The sequence below is a fragment of the Desmodus rotundus genome, chromosome 10 (assembly GCF_022682495.2).
Source record: "Desmodus rotundus isolate HL8 chromosome 10, HLdesRot8A.1, whole genome shotgun sequence".
Taxonomy (NCBI): domain Eukaryota; kingdom Metazoa; phylum Chordata; class Mammalia; order Chiroptera; family Phyllostomidae; genus Desmodus; species Desmodus rotundus.
The window spans coordinates 72,064,684-72,086,329 of record NC_071396.1 but is presented as its reverse complement, the minus strand read 5'-3'; the positions used below and the strand labels follow the sequence as shown (position 1 = coordinate 72,086,329).

The 21,646-nt window shown below is 37.2% G+C and overlaps 1 protein-coding gene across 1 annotated transcript in view; it reads left to right on the top strand.

Moving 5' to 3' along the window:
* The window catches only part of NDC80 (NDC80 kinetochore complex component), a 45,551-nt gene extending 29,766 nt beyond the window's left edge, over window positions 1–15,785 (top strand). The window contains exons 14-17 of the mRNA XM_024580706.3: window positions 4,567–4,659; window positions 5,875–6,005; window positions 10,191–10,293; window positions 13,940–15,785. Of these exons, the coding sequence (XP_024436474.1) occupies window positions 4,567–4,659; window positions 5,875–6,005; window positions 10,191–10,293; window positions 13,940–14,077 (465 nt within the window). The 3' untranslated portion in view covers window positions 14,078–15,785. The remainder of the gene's footprint in view (window positions 1–4,566; window positions 4,660–5,874; window positions 6,006–10,190; window positions 10,294–13,939) is intronic.
* Window positions 15,786–21,646: the final 5,861 nt, after the last annotated feature.

Here is a 21,646-nt window from a genome sequence, read left to right as displayed (position 1 = left end):
GATGTTTCTTAGGGAGAGAGTGTACAGGGAGGTGGCAGAGGATTGAATCTTTGAGAAGAAACCACTTAAGGGATTGGAAAAAGAAGATTCTGGGAAAAATACATCGAGGAAGTAGACAAAATAGTTAGAGAACAATGAAAAGAAAACAATATGCTATAAAAGCCAAAGTAGGGAAGACTTTTCAAGAAAGAAGTGATCCTGATTAAACAATGTATTAATCATTTCACAAAAATGCATATATCAAGTCATCGTGTTGTATACTCTAAATCTATATATATTAAAAAAAAAACTATTTTTTCAACTTGATAATCTGTTTAACCAAGTTAAAATGGCATAAGGTAAAATACCAATTTGAAACAGTAAAGTTTAAACAAATAAATTAGAATAACAAAACTAATCAGTCTGAAAAGTACTTTAAAATAATTGCCAAAATCGTTTAAGAAAAAACAGGAAAATGCAAATGAGAAATCTGTATACTACAAAGGTAGAGGGAATTTATTTGAGTTACAAAGTAGTACAGTATAAACACAAATCTTTAAAAATTTTCATTTATGAAGTCTCATAATCCTCATACCACAACCTTATAAAGACATCGCAAAAGAAAATTAAACCAGTTACACTTATGAATACAAATGTAAAGTTTAAATACTAGCAACTGAAATTTATTCAGATATTTTTTGAGAGCCTGCTGTGTATCTGGCGGTGGTGTAATCGATGTTGGTTATATAGTATCTGCCTTTATGAACTCTTATCTCAAGTGAGGAGGGCCTGAAACATTAACTTTCATCATATCATTTTTGTAGTGTAAATACAGCATTGTGGGATTTTCATAATTACCTATCTAAAATAAGCACAGGTTTTTTCTGAAGAAAGTGGTAGCTGAGCTGAGTTGAAAATAACACATAGGAATTGGCCAGTGGATTACACAGAAGGATACACACACACACACACACACACCACTGATGGTCCAGAGATCAAAGAACATAGCATGTTAATGAATCACCATGAATGTAAGTAAGATGACAGAGAAGCCTGGAGTCATAAGGGCCTAATTATGAAGGGGCTTATCACTTCTTGCTTACCAGCTGAATTTTTGTTCTATAGGCATTGGGGACCATTGAAAACTTTGTTGCCATACAAAGTTTTCCATCAGTGTTGCCGTATTGAAGAGTACAGACACACAATTGAGACACCTCACAGTAACCTAAATGGTAAACACTGAAACTACAGCTATTGTAGTAGAGATGAAAAGAGATTTAAAGATTGAAACAACCTAATTTAGTGGTTTATTTGGATATAAAGTTTAAGGAAGAGAGGAATTTAAAATGTTTAGGTGTCCAGCTTTGGTACATGGTGTTGAAAAATTATCCATGACACTTGTCAAAGTTGGTAAGGCAGACTTTGTTCAAGCAGTACCATTACCGTGGGCTTTTGTAGAAGGCAAGAGAGATTGGACTCAACTCCAAATAACAATAAAGAGAAGTGAGAATTTATAGCCAAGGAGCAAGGTAGAGTTCAGTGGATAGAAAATTACTGAGGGGAAACTCAGGATTATGGGGGATTCTGGCTAAACCAACCTAACAGAGTTCTTACTGAAGGAAAGAACATTAAAGGGGGCTGGAGAATGAGGACTTGATCATATATTGAAGATGGGGGGATTCTGATTAAAATAACTAAGTGGGGTTCTTGCTAAAGTTAGATAATACAGAGACAAACATGAAGCCCAAAAGTCAGCCTAGTTGAGAAGAAAGTTCAGAGTAGGTAAACTATTTGTACCTATTTTATATTGGTATAAATAGTTTTGTCAAGGAGAGAATCTTTGTCAGTTGTGATGTTCTAGAACCTTGATAAAGAATACAAGAGGAGGTTATGGAAGAGAGAATTTCAGGCTGGGATAGGCTGAGTTTTAGCTTCTGGAACACCAAAGTGGGGAATGTCCAATAGGCGGTTGGAGTTTGGAGATACATAGATAGAGATATTTCTTAGTATGTAGCTACTTAAGCCAGGAGATCTCCCAGTTGTGAGAATGAGAGAGAGAGCTCTCCCAAGTGAGCAAGTGAGAATATAGCCAAGATCAGAATCCTGAGAAAACACCCATATCCAAAGCAAAAGCAGAGAAAGAGAAACTTATGAGGAAGAATTAGAAGGACCTCCCAAAACTTTAAGAGGAAACCAGGAGTTTACATGGTCTTAAAAACCAAGGAAGGGGATTTCAGAAAGGAGTAATTAGATGTTACTCAGATGTCAGATAAGGTTAACTCTGAAAGTTGTTCATGGCTTTAGCCATTAGGATGGTTACTAGTGACATTTGCAAAAGCATAGGAGCCAGAAAGCATATTACTGTGCATCAAATCTTAAATGGTAGAAGATGGAATATACTATACTGTGAATAGACTACTCTTTGTGGACTACTACAGATTAAACTATAGTAAACTTAGACAGTAAATGTTTCTGTCTAAGGAAAGGAGATGAAACCAATGGTTAGAAAGTGGTACATGGGAAAGATTTTTGTTTTTTAAACTCTTGTTTTTGGAGTTTTATGGGACAAGGGGTTTTGTTACAAAGATAAGGAAGTTCAAGGGCAAGAGGGTAAAGTTTAAAAAAAAAAAATAAGAGCAAGAGGGATTGACCAACATGAATGTAGTCCATGAAGAAATGTGAAAGCATAGGATCCAGAGAAAAGCTGGAAGGTTACTTCTCTTCATGAGGAAAGTAGGTGCCCTGTATTCTGAAACTGGCTGGGAGGAGGAAGGAAAGGTCTCATATAAGTATCTTGGTTGGTTGGAAGCAGGAAGTGCTAGAATTCCAGTCTGGTGGCTCTATCATTTTTTTGTTTTTGTTTTTCTTAAGATTTTATTTATTTATTTTTAGGCAAGGGAAGGGAAGGAGAGAGAGAGAGAGAGAAACATCAGTGTGTGGTTGCCTGTCATGTGCTGCACACTGGGGAACCTGGCCCTGCATCCCAGGCATGTGCCCTGACTGGGAATCGAACCAATCACCCTTTGCTTTGCAGTCTGGTGCTCAATCCACTGAGCCACACCAGCCAGGGCTTTCTGTCTTCTTTTTCTACAAGCAACTTTAGATCTCTTTGTTGAATGAAAGAAAGAAAGAAAGACTAGAGGAAGTATGCCAAATGTTAGTAATGATTGGTTTTGGTTGCAAAATTATCATTAATGGTTATTATTTTCTTTAATCATTCCTGTTTACCACAGTGGAAATGTGTATTCTCGTAAATGGGTAGGGGAATGTTTAATTAATTGATGAAACTTTAGTAAAGCTGACATGGAAAATAAAAGCTCCTCAAAGGTAACTGAATATGATTTTGACCAGTCATGAGGACCCAGTGGAAGTTCTGGTTTTTTAGGTGCCCGTTGGTCTTATTGTAGGTGAACTTAATGAAACAACTAGCTTAACTTAGTAATTACTTTAGAAGTAAATATCTTTAGAATGGAAGCAAAGTTTATAGCTTCAGTAACTCCAGTCTTTAACATAATTGAAAAGGCAGGTGGTGTATAAGGCCATACCACCCCGAACGCACCCAATCTCGTCTGAAAAGGCAGGTGGTATAGAAAATGTCCTTTTGAGTTAGAACATCTCGGTTTTAGTTCTGGGTATATGCTAGTTGCATGATCTTGAGTAAATAGCACTCTTTCCAGCCCACTCTTCTCACTTGTAAAATAGGAGGTCCCTTACAAGGGATTTTTGATGACTGAATGAGACATATATGCAAGTTTCTTTAACAAGTGTAGTCCTTTTACCATCTTATCTTTTGCTAAATAACAATATCTTCACTAAATTTTCCCAAAAACATAATTTTTAAATTTTTGTCTATATGTAGAATCATCCTTTTAAAGAAAGATAATAGTTTATACCTTTTACTATTTTCTGTTTCCTGCGGGAAATATTTTCCTCTTGATCTAGCTGAAAAACATTCTTTGTTACCAATATCATCTGGTATCAGCACTATCAATATGAAATGAGCTTTAGAACACCTTTTCTCCAATTTTAGTTTTAACAGATCTTAAAACACAAGATTAAATTTGGTTACTCTTTGGAAGAATGCATTGACTATAACCAATTAGCAAATGTTATCCAATAAAATTCGTATGAATAGTTTTCTTTAATATCCCAGAAAGTGAACATGATGGAAAGCTAGGGAACTAAAGTAGATAAAGTCTAAAGAAACTAGAGAGCAAAAATAATTTATATTTATTATTACATTAATATTAAAAAGTACATAATATGCATGAGAGCTTAAAGGCATTCCCAGAGATACTAGTAGAAAAACATGATGGTATCCTTATTTTACTGAGAATTAAGCCACACTTTAAATTCCTAACTAATAACCTACTATACCACTCTGCATTTAAACATTAATTACAGGTGTTCTTGAAATTAACTCCTATTTGGGGAATAATAAATTTTTAAGACAAATAATAGCTAAGTGTCCAAAAGAACTAGAAGAAATAACTTGGTTTATTTAGTTGTTAATATAAAAGTTAAATAACTTATTAAATTTTTTTGATGTGTGGTTATGATTTCTCACCCAAAGTTTTATTTCCCAAGTTAAATACAATGATAACGGAAAGTAGGAGAAGTGTAAGAAGTCTGAAAGAAGAAATTCAAAAGCTGGATGATCTTTACCAACAAAAGGTTAAGGTAAGGACTTTGCCACGGTTTATATAGGTTAGCCAAAGCTGTGTCATGATTGATTGGCTTGGTACCAGTTCTGACAACAAACTGAAATATTTAAGCTATATCCTACAACTTGTGTTTTAGTTTTGTCTTCCAAAATTTATTGTGTGGAGCTTTTTTATTTGTTTTTTTAAATGACTCTCTGGACTACAGCTGTTTCACCATGGAACATCTTCACTCTTTCACTAATTTTTTATGCTTGCATATGTGATTTAGTATCCTTATAAAACCAAAACATGTTTTAAACATAATTTCTTCTACCTTTTTATGGAGACTTAGTCTTAAGTGCTTCTAAATCTCATACCCCAATAAGACCTTCTGTGTGTGATTGCATATAAAGTGTCATTGCAAACTGACTGTCCTGGCCAAATTCCAAAGGTCATTTACATGAAATCTAGAATATGGGTAAAATAATAAGATTCATTCCCCACCACCTCTTAACCACTTTCTGGCCAGCATTTACTCAGATGACTCTGTTCATTACCATTTATGCAGTTTATCTGAAAATTTTAGCCACCAATACTTTTTACTTACTTACACCAATAAGGTATTAGGAATTGAAACTTTTCTCTTGACCTGTAGGGCATATTACATTTTTTAAGCAGTGTGAAATCTTTAGAAAATACACCACAATAATGTGACCTACATGTGAAATATGAGGCACTTGGTAATCATTTTTGTTTCTTCATATGTCCTCTGTGACAACACTTGAGTTTTTTCTTTAAAGCACTTAAGTGAAAGTAAAAGACTTTTTTATATTTCATCTTGAGAAACCTAAGAATTGATAAATTTGGGCTACTTTGCCCATTCATAATTAATACATGTGTGAAATAATGGTTGTGTAAAAGGTACCCACATTTTGACTTATAAAAAAGTATCTTTAATGCTCATGGAAAAATTTTAAATTGGAGTATCATAAAATTTCAGTACAAACTTGAAAACACTGCTGAATGAATTTTATGCAGGTCTGTTGAGAAGGTCACATTTATGTTTATAGTATAAGATTCCCAAAGGAGTATTTTAATTTAATATCTCTTACACGTAAAGTAGTAAGCATCCTGAGAATACAAATGATGATGCAACCTGATTTTTTCAAATGCTCACATAAATTTTTAAAATCCTCCTGAAGTATATAGGAGGTGAATATCAAGATATGTAACCACAACTCTATTCTGATAGGAAGCTGAGGAAGAGGACAATAAATGTGCCAGTGAGCTGGAGTCCTTGGAGAAACACAAGCACATGCTGGAGAGTGCTGTTAACGAGGGCCTCGGTGAAGCTATGAATGAATTAGATTCTATTCAGCAGGAGTAAGTTCATCTCACGAAGATTTATAATGTTTATTTTCAGTTTATTTAACATTCTACAGAACTAGATCTGTGTTTATTTGCTTCACTGTGTATTGTAGAGTTCTTTGGTTGTTGAGGGAGTGGTGAAGAGAACTTAAGCAGAATAGTTTGTAAAAGAAGATACTTTCCCCAGAAAATACATTCTGCTGCTGTTATAGCTGTTGCCCCTTCATTTTTAGATCTAATTAGTAAATGGTTTTTAATCCCTGAAAACAACATAAAATTTTAAATCAATTCAAATAACTTTGGCTTTTTGTTAGCAAATTTTAGTAAAGTCTCACTAAGCTTTAATAAACTCCATTAAGCTCATATTTTTAAGATACAGTTCCTAGAAATTGGGTATATATAAACTATAATTTTACTATAAATTACAGAGTTAGTCTGCTATAACACAACATGTGCCTTTATAATATTCACTACACTATTGTAACCAAGTAAACGGGCCTGGCCATGTGGCGCCTTGGTGAATGACCCAACAATTAACTCTGGAAGGGACAGGTTTTTATTTACAATATTCCGACCTCGCGAGCACTCAGAGCACTTATGCTCGGAGCCCTTCTTTCCCACGAGACCCAGCACTTCCATTGTTTCCCAAAAGGCTATAAGCCAAAAGCTCCAAAAGTTCCCCATTTTCTTATTTTAAGCTAGCTATGCAAACAGTCTCACAGAAGTGTTTATCTTCAGGATCTGGGGTATGTTGTCATTAGCCTCCATGTTATAGTCCAGGAATACATATGCTGTGGTGCACTGGATTATGGTGAAGTCCAGGAAAGGCACAAGTTTCAAGAGCCCGGGTTTGCAAGGCAGCAGGTCAGCGTTCTGCAAGGCAGGATCCTTGGTGGCTTTGGAGTCTGCTGGAGCAGGCACGATTAAAGCAGCATGCCCACGTTCTTACTAGCCCGTGCAGACCAGCCTCTCCAGCCTGCATGGCTCCTGTTGGCAGCATGGCTTCTTCACACCCCTTCATCATGGCTTTCCTTGTGGCTACTCGCCCTTAGTTTTAAATCCTGACCCAGAGCCTTCTGCATGACCTTATTTTCAACTTTTTCCACAGTGAGCTACATTTGCCGGTTTCCCTGTATAGTTTACACTCTTTAGGCTGCCATTCCCAGTGAGGGCAAGAGTGATTTAGTGATCCAGAGGGCTACCCCCCTGGCTACACCATAAGTACGGATATATCCTGAAAGTCATGCCCACCTTGCCCCAAGGCAGTAGCACAGCCTTTATTTTGCCTCTGTCATGAAAAGTATTTTAAGCCATATCATCTGCTCCTGCCATCCCCCAACCAAAAGCTGTGGGGGGTTTGGGGGAGCATCAGTCTACACTTTGTTTCAATTCCCCCCTTTTTGACTTTGGGGTCTTTATAATCCTATAAAGGACAAGGGGTGAAGGTCTTAATTTTTTGGAGCTACCTTCTGCTTGCCATGGCCATTATTCTACCTATGTCTGGGTTCAGGAGTTCCTAACAAAGTGGGGGTGTGAAGCAGAGCAGAGGGTGGCCTTTGTGCGTGGGAGAAGGACCTTGCAGAGTGGAGGTCAGTTGGCTGTCCCCAGGGAATGGCGTGCATGCTGTCCAAGGGCTGGCACTTTTGGACAAGTTGGCATTCTTGTCGTATTCTGGAGGCAAGAGGGTTAGAAAGCACGATTAAAACCCTAAACACTAAATGTCAAAAGCAGGGACCAATTTTTTTCAATGTCCCACATTAGGAAAAGAGTGGCTTTTTTGGAAAAGGAAATCAGTTTTAAAGTGAAGCCCACAGACCACACCAATATTTCACCAACCAGCCACTTAGGTCAGTCAAACTGTTGAGTCTTAGGAGGTGGAGCTGTAGGTGGGCTTCTTAAGTGAGGCCTATATTGCAACCTCTTACTCAGGTAATGAGATCATAGGCTTACGCCTTATGAAAACAGAAGGAAGAACACACACATTAATTTATACAATTCACAAACTAGTTTTTGAGACTGCGAGACTCTTCTGGGAAGACATTTAATTGCAAGGCCCTCGATAGTATGTCATTTAACAGTGGCAATTTGACAGATCCTTTTTGTCTGTAAATTGAGCATTTTTGATGATGTCACAAACCCAGTTTTAACTTTCAAATGAAAACAAACTTTGAAGACAGCTGCACTAGTTTAATGTCCAACACTGAGCATTATGATTTTCTTGAATTACGATTTTTCTTCCTAAGATTACCTTTACTGTCATTAAAGGGACTGCATTAAATCCAGTTTTAATTTTTCCTGTTCATTTGCATAAACACACCAAGAGCAGCAATTGATTACATATGATTTTTAAGTCTGCTTTGCTGGAATTTACACAAGGAACCTTTAGATTGACTTTTTAGTCCACCTTTCAGGGCACAGAAGCTGAGCCACACATCTGCCATTTGGCCTTGCCTCTACCACCTCCTTTTTTCAAGTCCCTAAGTCTTCTATTGTGCCTTAAGGTTTCTTCTAGCCATTCTTCAGGAGAGCGACCTTTGTTTCTTTCCTAGAAAGACTGCCAGGGACCACACAACCAGTCAAGGTACCTGGCTTTTTCTTGTAGGCTTTTACTAGCTTCAAAGTCAATTACAGTTGCTTAGGGGGTTTTCCCCAGAATATATCCTGAAAGTCACACCCACCTTGCCCAAGGCCTTAGCACAGCTATTATTTTGCCTTTGTTATGACAAGTATCTTAAGCCATATCATCTGTTCCCCCCACCCCCCAACCAAGGGCTATGGGGGCTTCGGAGGCCTCTCAGTCTACACTCTGTTTCACTATGAAAAAAACATCTGCAATAAAAATCACAGGACTTTCGGGAAAATTATGATTGGGGCCCAACCTTCCAAAACTTTGTCAGTTACAAAGAAACAAAGACTGGAACCTAATGAAAATGTTAGCACAATTGTAAACATGTTAAATATTTTAAGAAATACCTAAATACCACAATAAGTAGTATACTCTACCTTAAAAAGACCTAAATTTTGTATGGGGAAGTGGGCATTCAGAGGGTTGCACCTTGTGAATTAATGAGAAGAGGTAGAAGGAGGGTTATCTGAAATTAAATAGAAAATTGTCACACCAGATATGGATGCTTGTGGCTCATCATACATTTAATTAACTGTAGGAGCTAGTGCCCCTGTCAGGTGTGTGCTTGTATGTTTTGTGTTTTATATATTTCTTTGCATTTGGATTCAGCTGAGTGCAGTGTTCTGCATTCATGTAATGTTTCTCAAGGAGGAAATTGGCATAAGGAAATGCAAAATTTGCATTATGCTCTAATTGCTGCCTAATATATCCAGTTGCAACAAATACATGTTTCCAACAAGCATTATAGCAGAAGTAACTGGACACTTACTTTTTTTAGAAGTTCTTTATTATCCAATTATACACTGTCAAGTTTTCCCTTTTGGTTTTTACATAGGAAACATTTTAGACACAGTGCCATAAATGTAACTAAAAATAGTGACATTCCTTATAGAATTTTTTTTGCCTTTGTGCCTATAATTCTCTAGTGCAACCTGTATAAAGTCAGTATATTTATTAGTTAATTCACAGGTTCTCTAAGTGTCAAGTGGCCTCCAAATAACTTTAAAAAATGTTACTCTAATGTTGGAAGTAAATCCTTAAGAAAATCACAGATCTTCATTTTCTTATTCGTAGCCTAGAGGTAGAAAATTTGGTTGAAGCAGTTTTTTTGGCTTGCAGTTTTTGTTTTGAATTTGAATTTGAATGCCATCAAACAAGACTCCTGCTCTCCCATTCAAGTGTATTTAATTTCTCGCCCCAAAAAAATTTTTTTAAAGAAGTTTTTACTATAAATGCTATTATGCATGATAATCATAGGAAAAGATTAGATCAAGAATTAAGTGTACAGTCCTTTTGCAGACTCAGGTAAGACCATTTGCTTCCAAGCTTTGTATTTTAAAGAATGAAGTTTTGCTATTTTGTTTTGTTGCTTACAAAGGATATTTGAAAATGTTTTTATCTCTGTTTAATGATTGAAAGCTGCACCTCTGTGAATTAATCATACACATAACAAGCAACACATATCCCCATCACAGCTTGGTTTTGTTGAATATGAAAAAGAGAAGTGAACTAACTAGAAGTGGTATACTAAGTTTTTCCACTGGACAACTCAAACAGGACTTTTTATCCTACAGATACCAACTAGTTGTACAGACCACAACGGAAGAAAGACGAAAAGTGGGAAATAACTTGCAGTGTCTTTTAGAGATGGTTGCTACACATGTAGGGTCTGTGGAGGTAAGTGTGGGAAGGTCTTTTCTACATTCTAAGAAAGTTTTTCAAGTTTTTGTGTATTTCAATTTTGTTTCTACAAAAATTAAATGATAAACTTTATTTCTATGGGAATTATGATCAAGTACAAATTTATAGAAGAATCCTGTCTAGCGGTGGTGTGAGGGGACACTTGTGCATCTTATAAAGTAACCTGTTTTGTTCACATAAACAACAATGATTATTGCATCCAACAGTATAGGATGTGGTGCCCAACCTCATTCTACATACTGGAAACGTTTTAGTACATTTAAGATTTCATTCAGATGAAAGAGCATGTTATAACAAATACTTTTCCACTCTGTTAATTTCATATAAACACAGAATCAAGCATTTCTGAAACATAATGTTTACCTTATCCTCACCTTTCACATAACTTGAAAGTTTAACAATAAAACTATTCTTCTAACCATCTGTACAGAGTACAAAAGCTAAGATAATTGCTAAACCCCATAATTCCCAGGTAATTTATCAGGTAATATATTTCCAATTGGGAAGGGTTTAAAAAAAGAAGGTTCATTATATTACATTAATAGACTTCCATATATTGAGAGCAGAGCATGTGATATCCTACTTTTCCTCATCTCTCCTGAACGACATTGATCTGCTGCTTTCTTGCTTGCCAGTGCTCTTGAGTGCTTACTAGTTAAAACTAAGAAAAACATCCTAGATACATCAGGAAACCAGGATTCTACCTACTTCTCCTAATTCAGCAACTTAGTGACTCCATAGCCTTTAATGAATCCTTTCTCAACCACAAATGATTTGACCAGAAAATGATCTGAGTCACCACTTTCTCATTCTCCCATGTATGCTGTATAATAGTTCTACTGTAGGTTTTTAAGAGAAATGTTCATTCATAATATACAATTATTGGCTTAGATTGAGAAAGTCTGCTTGTCTATATCATTTGACTTCTTTTGGTCTTTACTTTCTTCATCTGTAAAAATGAAAGGATTATACTAAATAATTGCCAACATTCTTTGTACCTCTATTATAGATAACTATTAGTCTGACTTTAGTGTTGTTAATCTAGTAGAGATTTATCACTGTGGATTTATGTGAAAGGTAACCACAACTATTAAAGTTTTGATCAGTTAACACAAAATTATATTTGAAATTCTAATGATAGATTATTATTACTTTTTAATTACTCACTAGTTTAATGTTAAGAAGATCAGACTGAGTTCAGCATTTACTGAGCACTTATTTTGCAATGTGCAAAATTCACAATTAGCCAGTAAAGTATAGAAGGAGCATAGAAAGTTAATCAATTATCATTAAAACCTAATGTGGAGAAATTTTATGAATGATGAAATTGTACTAAAGAAAACAGGAATTTGGATCTAATGGTATCTTCAGATGTTGTATTTCGCATGGGACAGTGTGTTTCTTTGAGCAGTTCCTGGTGGAGCCATGATGTTCCCAACCAGGAGACAGCAAACTACAGGCTGCAGGCCACATTGTGCCCACAGCCTAATTTTGTGAATAAAGTTTTATTGAAACAACCATTTCATTTCATTTCCGTACTGCTTGGCTGCTTTCCGGCTACAACACCAGGGCTCAGCAGGTGCCACAAAGACCATCTGGTGTATTCAGACACACAAAGCCTAAAACAAAATACTTATTACTTAGCCCTTTATAGAAAAAGGTTGCTGGCTCCTGTTCTGGGCTTCTACGTCCCTGAAGGGCACAAAAATCTTTTTTTTTTCTTTTGTCTATTTAGATGTTCAAAAAATTATTATAAAGGTATATTATCCAACACATTGTAGTATTCATACATACAAACTAGTCTGTCTGGCAAAGAATCCAGAAACAGATGATTGAGCATAGATAGGAAACTGATATATGAAAGAGGTAGTATTGTGGAACAGTGGAGAAAAAAAGAATTATTCAATTAAATTCAACTCTATTAAAATTAAGATCTCTACATAGAGAGTAGAAAGATAAGCAGTAAAATGGTAGAAGTTTTGTTTTGTTTTGTTTTTTTAACAACTGGTAACAGATCTAGATACACATAACCTCTGAAAAATAAATATGAAAAGTGGGCCAAAGACTTGCATGGGAATTTCACAAAGACCTAATGTGGCCAATAAACATATGAAAAGATACACCATTCCCACCCTCAAAAACTGGCAATAAATTAAACTTTAATAATACTACTTGCCAGCAAGAATTACAGAAATGAAAGTTCTTATTTATGTTGCTGGGGTTTTAAATTGATATAATAACTTTAGAGAACAGTTTGGCAATCCCTAATAAAGCTATGTATTAAATTTTTACGCCGCTAGAGTACTGTACTGGGTTAAACAGTATACCCCAAAAATACCTATCTATCTGAAATCTCACAGTGTGACCTTATTTGGAAATAAAGTCTTTATGGATGTACTTAGTTAACATGCAGTCATACTAGATTAGGGTAGACCTGAAATCCAGTGACCGGTACCCTTTAAAAAGCTCATGTGGAGATAGACAGAAATACAGTGACGTAACTACAAACTAAAGAGTGCCAAGGCTAACTGGTAGAAGCTGGGGGGAGGCAAAGAAGGATTCTTCCCTAGAGCCTTCAGAGAGAACATAGTCCTGTCAACACCTTGATTTCAGACTGCTAGCTTCCAGAACTGTGAGAGCATAAACTTTGTTGTTGTAAGCCACCTAACTTTGATGAAATAAATTTGTGCTTTGCTATGTTATTAAATTTGAAATAGTAAAAAAACAAATAACCTGGTGTATTAGTTTCCTATTGGTGCCATAACAAATTATTACCAATTGAATAGCTTAAAGCAACACAAATTTATTTCTTACAATTCTTATACTTCTGAATTCTTATAATTCAGAAGTCTAAAATGGGGCCTCTGACTGCAGTCCTTCCAGAGGCCACCTGCAGTCCTTGGCTTGTGACCTCTTCCTCCTAGCACAGCGTCTCCTATCATCTGACTGCTCTTCTTTCTTTAGATCTCTCTAATTGTCACATTGCTCCTTCCTTCTTCCAAGGACCCTGGTGATTATGTTGGACCTATCAGTGTAGGGCAGAATAATCTCTTCTTGTGATCTTTAACTTATACCTGCAAAGTTTCTTTTGCCATATGAGATAACAAATTTACAAGTCCTGGGGATTGGGACATGGACATCTTTGGAGAGGCTGCTACTCAGCCTACCATGCCTGGGAACAAAAAAAAAAATCATTAATGGTAAGGTGTATAAGTAAAGGGTGTATTCATTCTATAGAAATTTGTATAGCAGTACATGAATAAACTGTAGTGGTACGTATTAACATGAATGAATCTTAAAATACTGGCTGGAAAAAAGTCATAGAACATTACCTTTAATATAATTCAATAAATATGAAGTTGAAACCATGTTCCACTAAACTATATTGTTTAGAGTTACATACATCTGTATCTGTGTGTGTGCATAGTATATAAAGAAAAGAAAAGCATTTAGGAAAGTGGTTGCCTCTGGGGAGGAACGAGAGGATATGATTTGGAAAGGGCACAAAGGGCCCTCCATGGTGGATACAAGAACATTCCTTCTAATCCTTTTCTTACAAAGGGTGTACTCTTGTCTGTAAATTTATGTTTTTACATTAACAATTGCTAATTGTTTCCACTAGAAACACCTTGAGGAGCAGATTGCTAAAGTTGATAGAGAGTATGAAGACCATGTGTCTGAAGATCTCTTGGAAAATATTAGAGAGATTGGAGAAAAGTATAAGAAGAAAGCTGCTCTAATTAAGTCTTCCGATCAATGAAGATGAAAAGTTATCAAGTAAGAACTTTGTAAACAGTGTAAATTTTGAAATTCCTTTGTAGGTTTGAGAAATCTCTAACATATTCTATACCTCTTCTTACAATGAAGTCTCATGAACACATCTTCCCATGCCTGCAAAATATCTTATAGCTTTTATATATGTAGTTCATTAACTTAAAGTATATATAACTTGACATTATGAAAATTTGTTGGTTTGTTGTCTTTAGATATGAGGACTAGTTACATTATGTACCCAGAGTTAATAAAATGTTATCAATAAAGTTTCTTGATTTTCTGCCTATTTTCAGAGAGTTAGAAAGGTATTTTGATCTAAACCAAGAGTCAGCAAACCGCCTGTGTGTCAAGTCTGGCCACACCCACTCACTGAAGTATTGTTTATGAGGGCTTTCCCACTACAATGGCAGGGTTTAGCATATGCAACAGAGACCATATGGCCTGCAAAGCCAAAAATGTATTATTCTGGCCCTTTATAAAAAACAAAAAACATTGCCAGTCCCTCGTATAAACTATGCAGGGTTGTTACTGTTCAACTAAAAAACTTTCTTAATGACTCTGCACCTACAGTTTAGCCCACTTCTTAGAGCCAAGAAGCTAAAGTTCTTTCTGGGTTTTTGCCATCTTTACTCTGAAATAAGAATATGGAATTGAGACTCAGAAGAAGTAATATGACCTAGTTCAACCTCCTCATTTTAGAGATGAAAGTTCATTCCTAGAGAAGTTGTGGTTTATCTCAGGTCACAGCTCTTAGGGGTCAAAGCCACCCTGGAACTTACTGAGTCGGTACACAATCCTGAGGACAGCCACAAGAGCCATGAAATACGCATGTGCTGGATGCTGGGGAAGTTTACATTACGAGATTTTTAGACAGGTCTGAACTGTTAGGAAGTTCCTTAAATTTAACATCTGCCTTCAGTTGAACTCTATTCTCTAAACTTTGTTTCAACCCTGATGCAACTCTAAATAGCATGATAAAATGAAATACACTATACAAACAAACTGGAATTCCAGAAAAGCTTTATGAAGGGAGGGTGTTCAGTCTGAAAGTGCAGTTGGGTCATAGTTGGAGATTTCTAGCAGATAGGGCAAGATGGATAATTACCAACATATTCAAGAATTTTGACCACTGATGTCCTATAGAACTTCCTCCAGTGATGGATTTTATCTGCACTATTCAGTATGGTACAATGTGTATTTATTGTGTACTCAAATGACATATACATGACAAAATAATGAGTACTCAAAAAGGTTTGCCACTCAAAACGGTGTGGAAACACTATCAGCATCTCCTGGGAGCTGGGTGACGCGGACTCTTGGCCCCTTCCCAAATCTTCTGAGTCAGAATCTGCACTTTTATAGTGTATTGATTTAAACTGCATATTTAAACTTTTCACAGGTTTTGACGTATTTATGCACACACTCCCATAAAATCACAGTTGATCTAATGTATTTATCATCACTAAATTTCCCTCAAGGCCCTTGGCTATCCTTTATATTGCCCCATCTGACCCCTGTCCTACACCATTTCCAGGCAAGCGCTTGATCTCCTTTCTGTTACTATAGATTGGTTTGCATTTTCTAGAATTTTAAGTAAATAAAGTCATCTATGTGCACTTGCATGGCTTCTCTATAATATTTTGAGGTCCACATTGCACTGTATATCAGTAATTCACCCTTGTTACTGCTGAGTGTATCCCATTATATGAATATATTAAATTTATCAATTTACTATTGACTGACATTTGAGTTCTTTGAAGTTTTGGGCTATTACAAAGTCATTGTGGACATTGCTATACAAGTGTTTGAGACAGGTCTAAATTGTTAGGAAGCTCCACCATAAGTTTTATTTCTCGGGTAAATACCTGGGAGTGGAATGACTAGTTCATATAGGTTAGGTGCACATTTAACTTTCATAAAACAGAAAATGTACTTTAAAGTGGTGGTAACATGTTTCTGTCTGCAGTGCATGAGAGTTCCAGCTGCTCCACATCTTTGTCCACTCTTGGTGTGATCAGTCTTTTTAATGTAAGCCATCCTAAGCGTGTGTGGTTCTACCTTACTGTGATGTTAATTTGCTTTTCCCTAATGGCCAGTGGTGCTAAACATCTTCATGTGCTTATTTCTCAGCCATATAAGAGGGGACCCCAAAAAACAAATTTATTTATAAAAAATTGTATTTATTCTTACATGTTTAAATTTCAGTCACCTTCAAAGTGCTCTGTATTTGGCGCAATACACCTGTCAAGATGTTTTTTTCACTGCTCAAAACTGTTGCTGAACTTGTTGATTTTGATGCCTTTTAATGCATCTTCCGTTTTTTGTTTCACCTCTTCCACATCAGCAAAACACTTCCCGTTAAGGAATTTTTTCATCTGAGTGGGGGGAAAAGTCACTCAGGGCAAGTTCAGGTGAACAGAGAGGGTAGGGCATGGGGGTCATGCCATTTTTGGTCAAAAAAATGCTGAATACTCAGCGAGGTGCGGGCAGGTGTGCTCATAAATCACCCATCATGAAATGGGCAAACGTGTTGAAAATCTTGAAACAAAATTCACTGAGGCCTAAGGCCACCTCTCACAACAAAGGCAACTGGTACACTGATGCAGATGGATTCCTAGAATGCTCGCCTAGTGGAGGAAGCCTGTACTACAAGGCCCCCCCTCCAGAAGATAATTCTGGGTTTTTGGGTCCCCCCTCATATATCTTCATGGGGAAATGTCTTTTCAAATATTTGCCCATATTTTTATTGGATTGTTTCTTATTACTGATTGGCAGGAGTTATATATTCTAGATACAAGTACTTTGATACACGTTTTGTAAATATCTCCCGGTCCGTGACTCACCTTTTCATTTTCTTGGTAGTGTTTTTTGAAGAACAAGTTTTAAATTTTGATGGAGTCCAATTTATTGTTTTTTATACTTTCTGCATTTTGTGTAGTATTTAAGGAATCTTTGCCAAAATCACTGGTTTTCACCTGTATTAGAAATTTTATATTTTTGACTACTGAATGAAAATTAGAGTCCAGATCTGCGTTTTAAAAAGGTTCCAGGTTGTTACTATGCCCACTAAATTTTGAGATGCATTACTTTAACAGAAAAAGTCAACACTAGTTAAATACTCTCTGTAGGGTAATACTATTTAATAGTGACTCTAGGAATGGCAGAAAAATTATACTAACTTCAAAGTGAGAACCTAAGCACAATTTGGAACATGTTCAAGAAACAAAAGCGGTTAGTGTGTTTACAGGGCACTTGACACTTAACATTTTTTACCTCAATCCACAAGTTCTCTTCTGAATTCCTAAGGATATGCTTTATCCTCAGAACGAATACCACTGAGACAGATATTCCAGTTAAAAATTCCAAGAATCCTAAGAATTAGAAAAGGTTTTAGATAATACAGTTCAACCTCTCAATCAATGAGGAATACCTCTCATGGCATTTTTTTAAACATTTTTCATTTATTGGTTTGAGAAAAAGAAACATGGATTTGTGGTTCCACTTATTTATTCATTGGTTGCTGCTTGTATGCGCTGTGACAGGAGACTGAACCTGAAACCATGGTTTATCGGGACGATGCTCTAACCTACTGAGTTCCTGACCAGGGCCTCTCACGACTTTTTTGTGTGCGGTTAATCAGCCCTTGTCTAAATACTTCCAATGATAGCACTGCTTCCAAATTCTTACTTCAAAGCATTAGATGGTCAATAGCCCTGCTGTCCAAAAAGTTTTACCTTCTTAAAAATCTACCTCCATGTAACTTCAAGTTGTCATACAATAGTTGGGTTATAGTTTCCAGTTCCATTTAAGGGCATCAATTATTTATTGTTTATCTTATGTTTGATCCTATGTCTGGTTAAATCAACCTCTCCCCAGTTGTTTTTATCTCTTATTTTACCTTTCTTTCAATGTTACTATTTTAAGTCTTTTCTCTACAGAAATATGTTTTCTTTAATTTTTAGTTTTGAAATAATTTGACTTTTGAAAGTTGTAAAACTAATATAAATTCTCCCTTTCAACTTCCTAATATTTTACTACATTTATTTACCATTCTCTCCCACCTCCCTATCTATTTATTTATATATCTTGACTTGCTTGTGAGTAAATTACAGACATTACACCCTTTTATCTCTAAATGCTTCAGCATATATTTCCTAAAAACAAAGAAAATCTCTTATATAACCAAAGGACAATTATCAAAACAGGAAATTAGTGTCAGTACAGTAGTACCCAATCTACAGAAGTTACTCAAATTTTGTCAATTGTTCCAATAATATCCTTTGTTAGGATTTTTTTTTCTTGGTCCAGGATTGGATTCCAGGATCACACATTTCATTTAGTTGTCAAATCTCTTCAATCTCCTTCACGCCAGAAGAGTTCTATCATTCTGTTTTTAACATTCATGAGCTTGGCATTTTTTTTAACACTTTAGTAATTTATAGATTGTTCCTCAATTTGGTTTAATGTGTTGATTAGATAGGGTATGTATTCTTTGAGGACATCACAGAAGTGATGTCACATTCTTTTTAGCCCATTGTATCAAAAGGTACTTGATGTTTGTCGGTCCCATTAATGTTAACCATATCACTTCATTTTGGTGGTATCTACAAGGATACTAATTTCTCCCCGTATAATTAAGTGGGGAGGATACTTTAAGACTAAATATGGATGGAACCAAGATGGCGGCGTAGGTAGACACACTGCGCCTCCTCGCACAACCAGAACTGACAGAGAATCGAACAGCAAGGGGGACCAACACCAAGGAAATAGAAAATAAACATTCATCCAGACTGGTAGGAGGGGCGGAGACGGGCACCGGTGTGGAGAGGACTCGCATGGCTGTGGCGGGACTGAGACTGGCGGAGTGTGGGACAAATGGCACAGGCAGTCCCAGCACTAGCAGACCCTGCGGCCCCACATTTGCACAGATAAACCCAGAGGGCCGGACTCAGAGTGGCGGAGAGTGGGGCAGGCAGAGTGGCGGGTAGTACCCTGCGGCACCACATTCACCCGCAGATAAACCGGACGAACCGTGGGCAGCGAAGCAGACCGAGAAACCCAGGGCTCCAGCTCGGGGAAGTGAAGCCTCAAACCTCTGACTGAGAGCGCCCCTGGGGGTTGGGGCGGCAGCAGGAGAGCCTCCCAGCCTCACAGGAGAGGTTGTTGGAGAGACCCACAGCGGCCTAGAGTGTGCACAGGCCCACTTACTCGGGGACCAGCACCAAAGTGGCCCAGTTTGATTGTGGGTAGCGGAGTGAAAGATTGAAAGCGGGAGGAGAGTGAGGCGGGCGCCATTGCTCCCACTCGGCCCCTCCCCCACGTACAGCGTCACAGCGCAGCGACCAGCATTACCCCGCCCCAGTGAACACCTAAGGCTCCGCCCCTAAAAGTAACAGATGCACCAAGACAAACAAACAAAATGGCCCAAATGACAGAACACTTCAAAGCTCCAGAAAAAATACAACTAAGCGATGAAGAGATAGCCAACCTATCGGATGCACGGTTCAAAGCACTGGTTATCAATATGCTCACAGACTTGGTTGAATCTGTTCGAAAAACAGATGAAAAAATGAAGCTTATGCTAAGAGAAACAAAGGAAAATGTACAGGGAACCAATAGTGATGAGAAGGAAACTGGGACTCAAATCAATGGTATGGACCAGAAGGAAGAAACAAGAACTTGGAAAAATGAGGAGAGGCTTAGGAACCTCCAGGACACCTTGAAACGTTCCAACATCCAAATTATAGGGGTGCCAGAAGGAGAAGAGGAAGAACAAAAAATTGAAAACTTATTTGAACAAATAATGGAGAACTTCCCCGATCTGGCAAAGGAAATAGACTTCTGGGAAGTTCAGGAAGCTCAGAGAGTCCCAAAGAAGCTGGACCCAAGGAGGAACACACCAAGGCACATCATAATTACATTACCCAAGATTAAACACAAGGACCTACATCCAAGATTACTGTATCCAGCAAAGCTATCATTTAGAATGGAAGGGAAGATAAAGTGCTTCTCAGATAAGGTCAAGTTAAAGAAGCTCATCATCACCAAGCCCTTATTATATGAAATGTTAAAGGGAGTTACCTAAGAAAAAGAAGATCAAAAATAGGAACAGTCAAAATGACAGCAAACTCACATTTATTAACGACCACACCTAAAACCAAAACAAGAGCAAACTAGGCAAACAACTAGAACATGAGGGTTGTCAATAAGGGAGTGGGAGGGGGAGAGGGGGGTAAAGGTACAGAGAATAAGTAGCATAGATGATAGGTGGAAAATAGACAGGGGGAGGGTAAAAATAGTGTAGGAAATGTAGAAGCCAAAGAACTTATAAGTATGACCCATGGACATGAACTATGGGGGGGGGATGTGGGAGGGAGGGGGGTGGGCAGGATGGAGTGGAGTGGGGGGGGAATGGGACAACTGTAATAGCATAATCAATAAATATATTTTAAAAAAAAAGACTAAATATGTATTCATGATCAAACTTTCTCCTACTGGTTTTAACATCTATGTCTCTTGAATAAATTATTATTATAATGGTTACCAAAAAGTGATTTTCAATTGACATACAGCATTATATTAGTTCCAGGTATATAGAGAGCTCAGTAACACCTATTGAAATGATGAAGGTCTGACGTAAGAAAGGCCAGAAGGCTGCCACGGTGATGGGCAACATCAGAAGAGTAGTGGAGGGGCCTTAATCTGTAGAAGTTGTGGAGGTAGTTAATAGAGCTGATGTCCTTAGGGACAAAAAGGAACGAAGGAACTATGTTAACTCTCCCAAACTCTGTCACACTATCGTCCAAAAAGTTATGGATGCCTTCACATTATCCTCATCCAACAAGGATGGAGGTTTTTTAATCTTTTTAAAAATTTAATAAACTATTTTTAGAGCAGTTTTAGGTTAATATAGAAATTGAACAAGGGTGCTTTTAACCCTACAATCAACAAGAAGTACGAATGTTTGAGCAGGAGCCTCAGGGTTGCCACCCCTATAAAACCCCTTGCTCAGTTCCCAGATCCTGGCCATTTTCAGATCTAAAACCCATTGACTAAAGAGGTAGCTGAGTCTAGAAGCAAGAACCCAGCAACCCCTTGGCCAGTACATACTGTGATAAATCCCCCAGTTCTTCACCAAAAAGACCTCCAGCCATTTATCGAGTGATTTTACACTGTGGAAAGGGAACTAACTAAAAAGTTTTAGGACTTTTTGACTCAGGGCTGAATTGACATTAACTAAATGTACCAGCATGGCTCCTTTATTAGAGTGGGGCCTAAATAGACTAAGTAATTGATTAAGTCCTGGCTAAGATCTGGCTCAGTGCATACCCATTGGGTCTGTGGATCCACACAAAAGACATGTCCTCAACCTCCAAGTACATAGTTGAAATTGGTATACTTGAGATGCAGAGTATACCCCGCACTGGGTACCTAATAAGAGCCATTATAGTGAGAAAAGCAATATGAAAACTGCTAAAACTGCCTGGTTGTCTAAGATAGTAAATTAAAATGATGCATCATGAAGATGGCAGAGATTAGTACCACCATTAAAGAC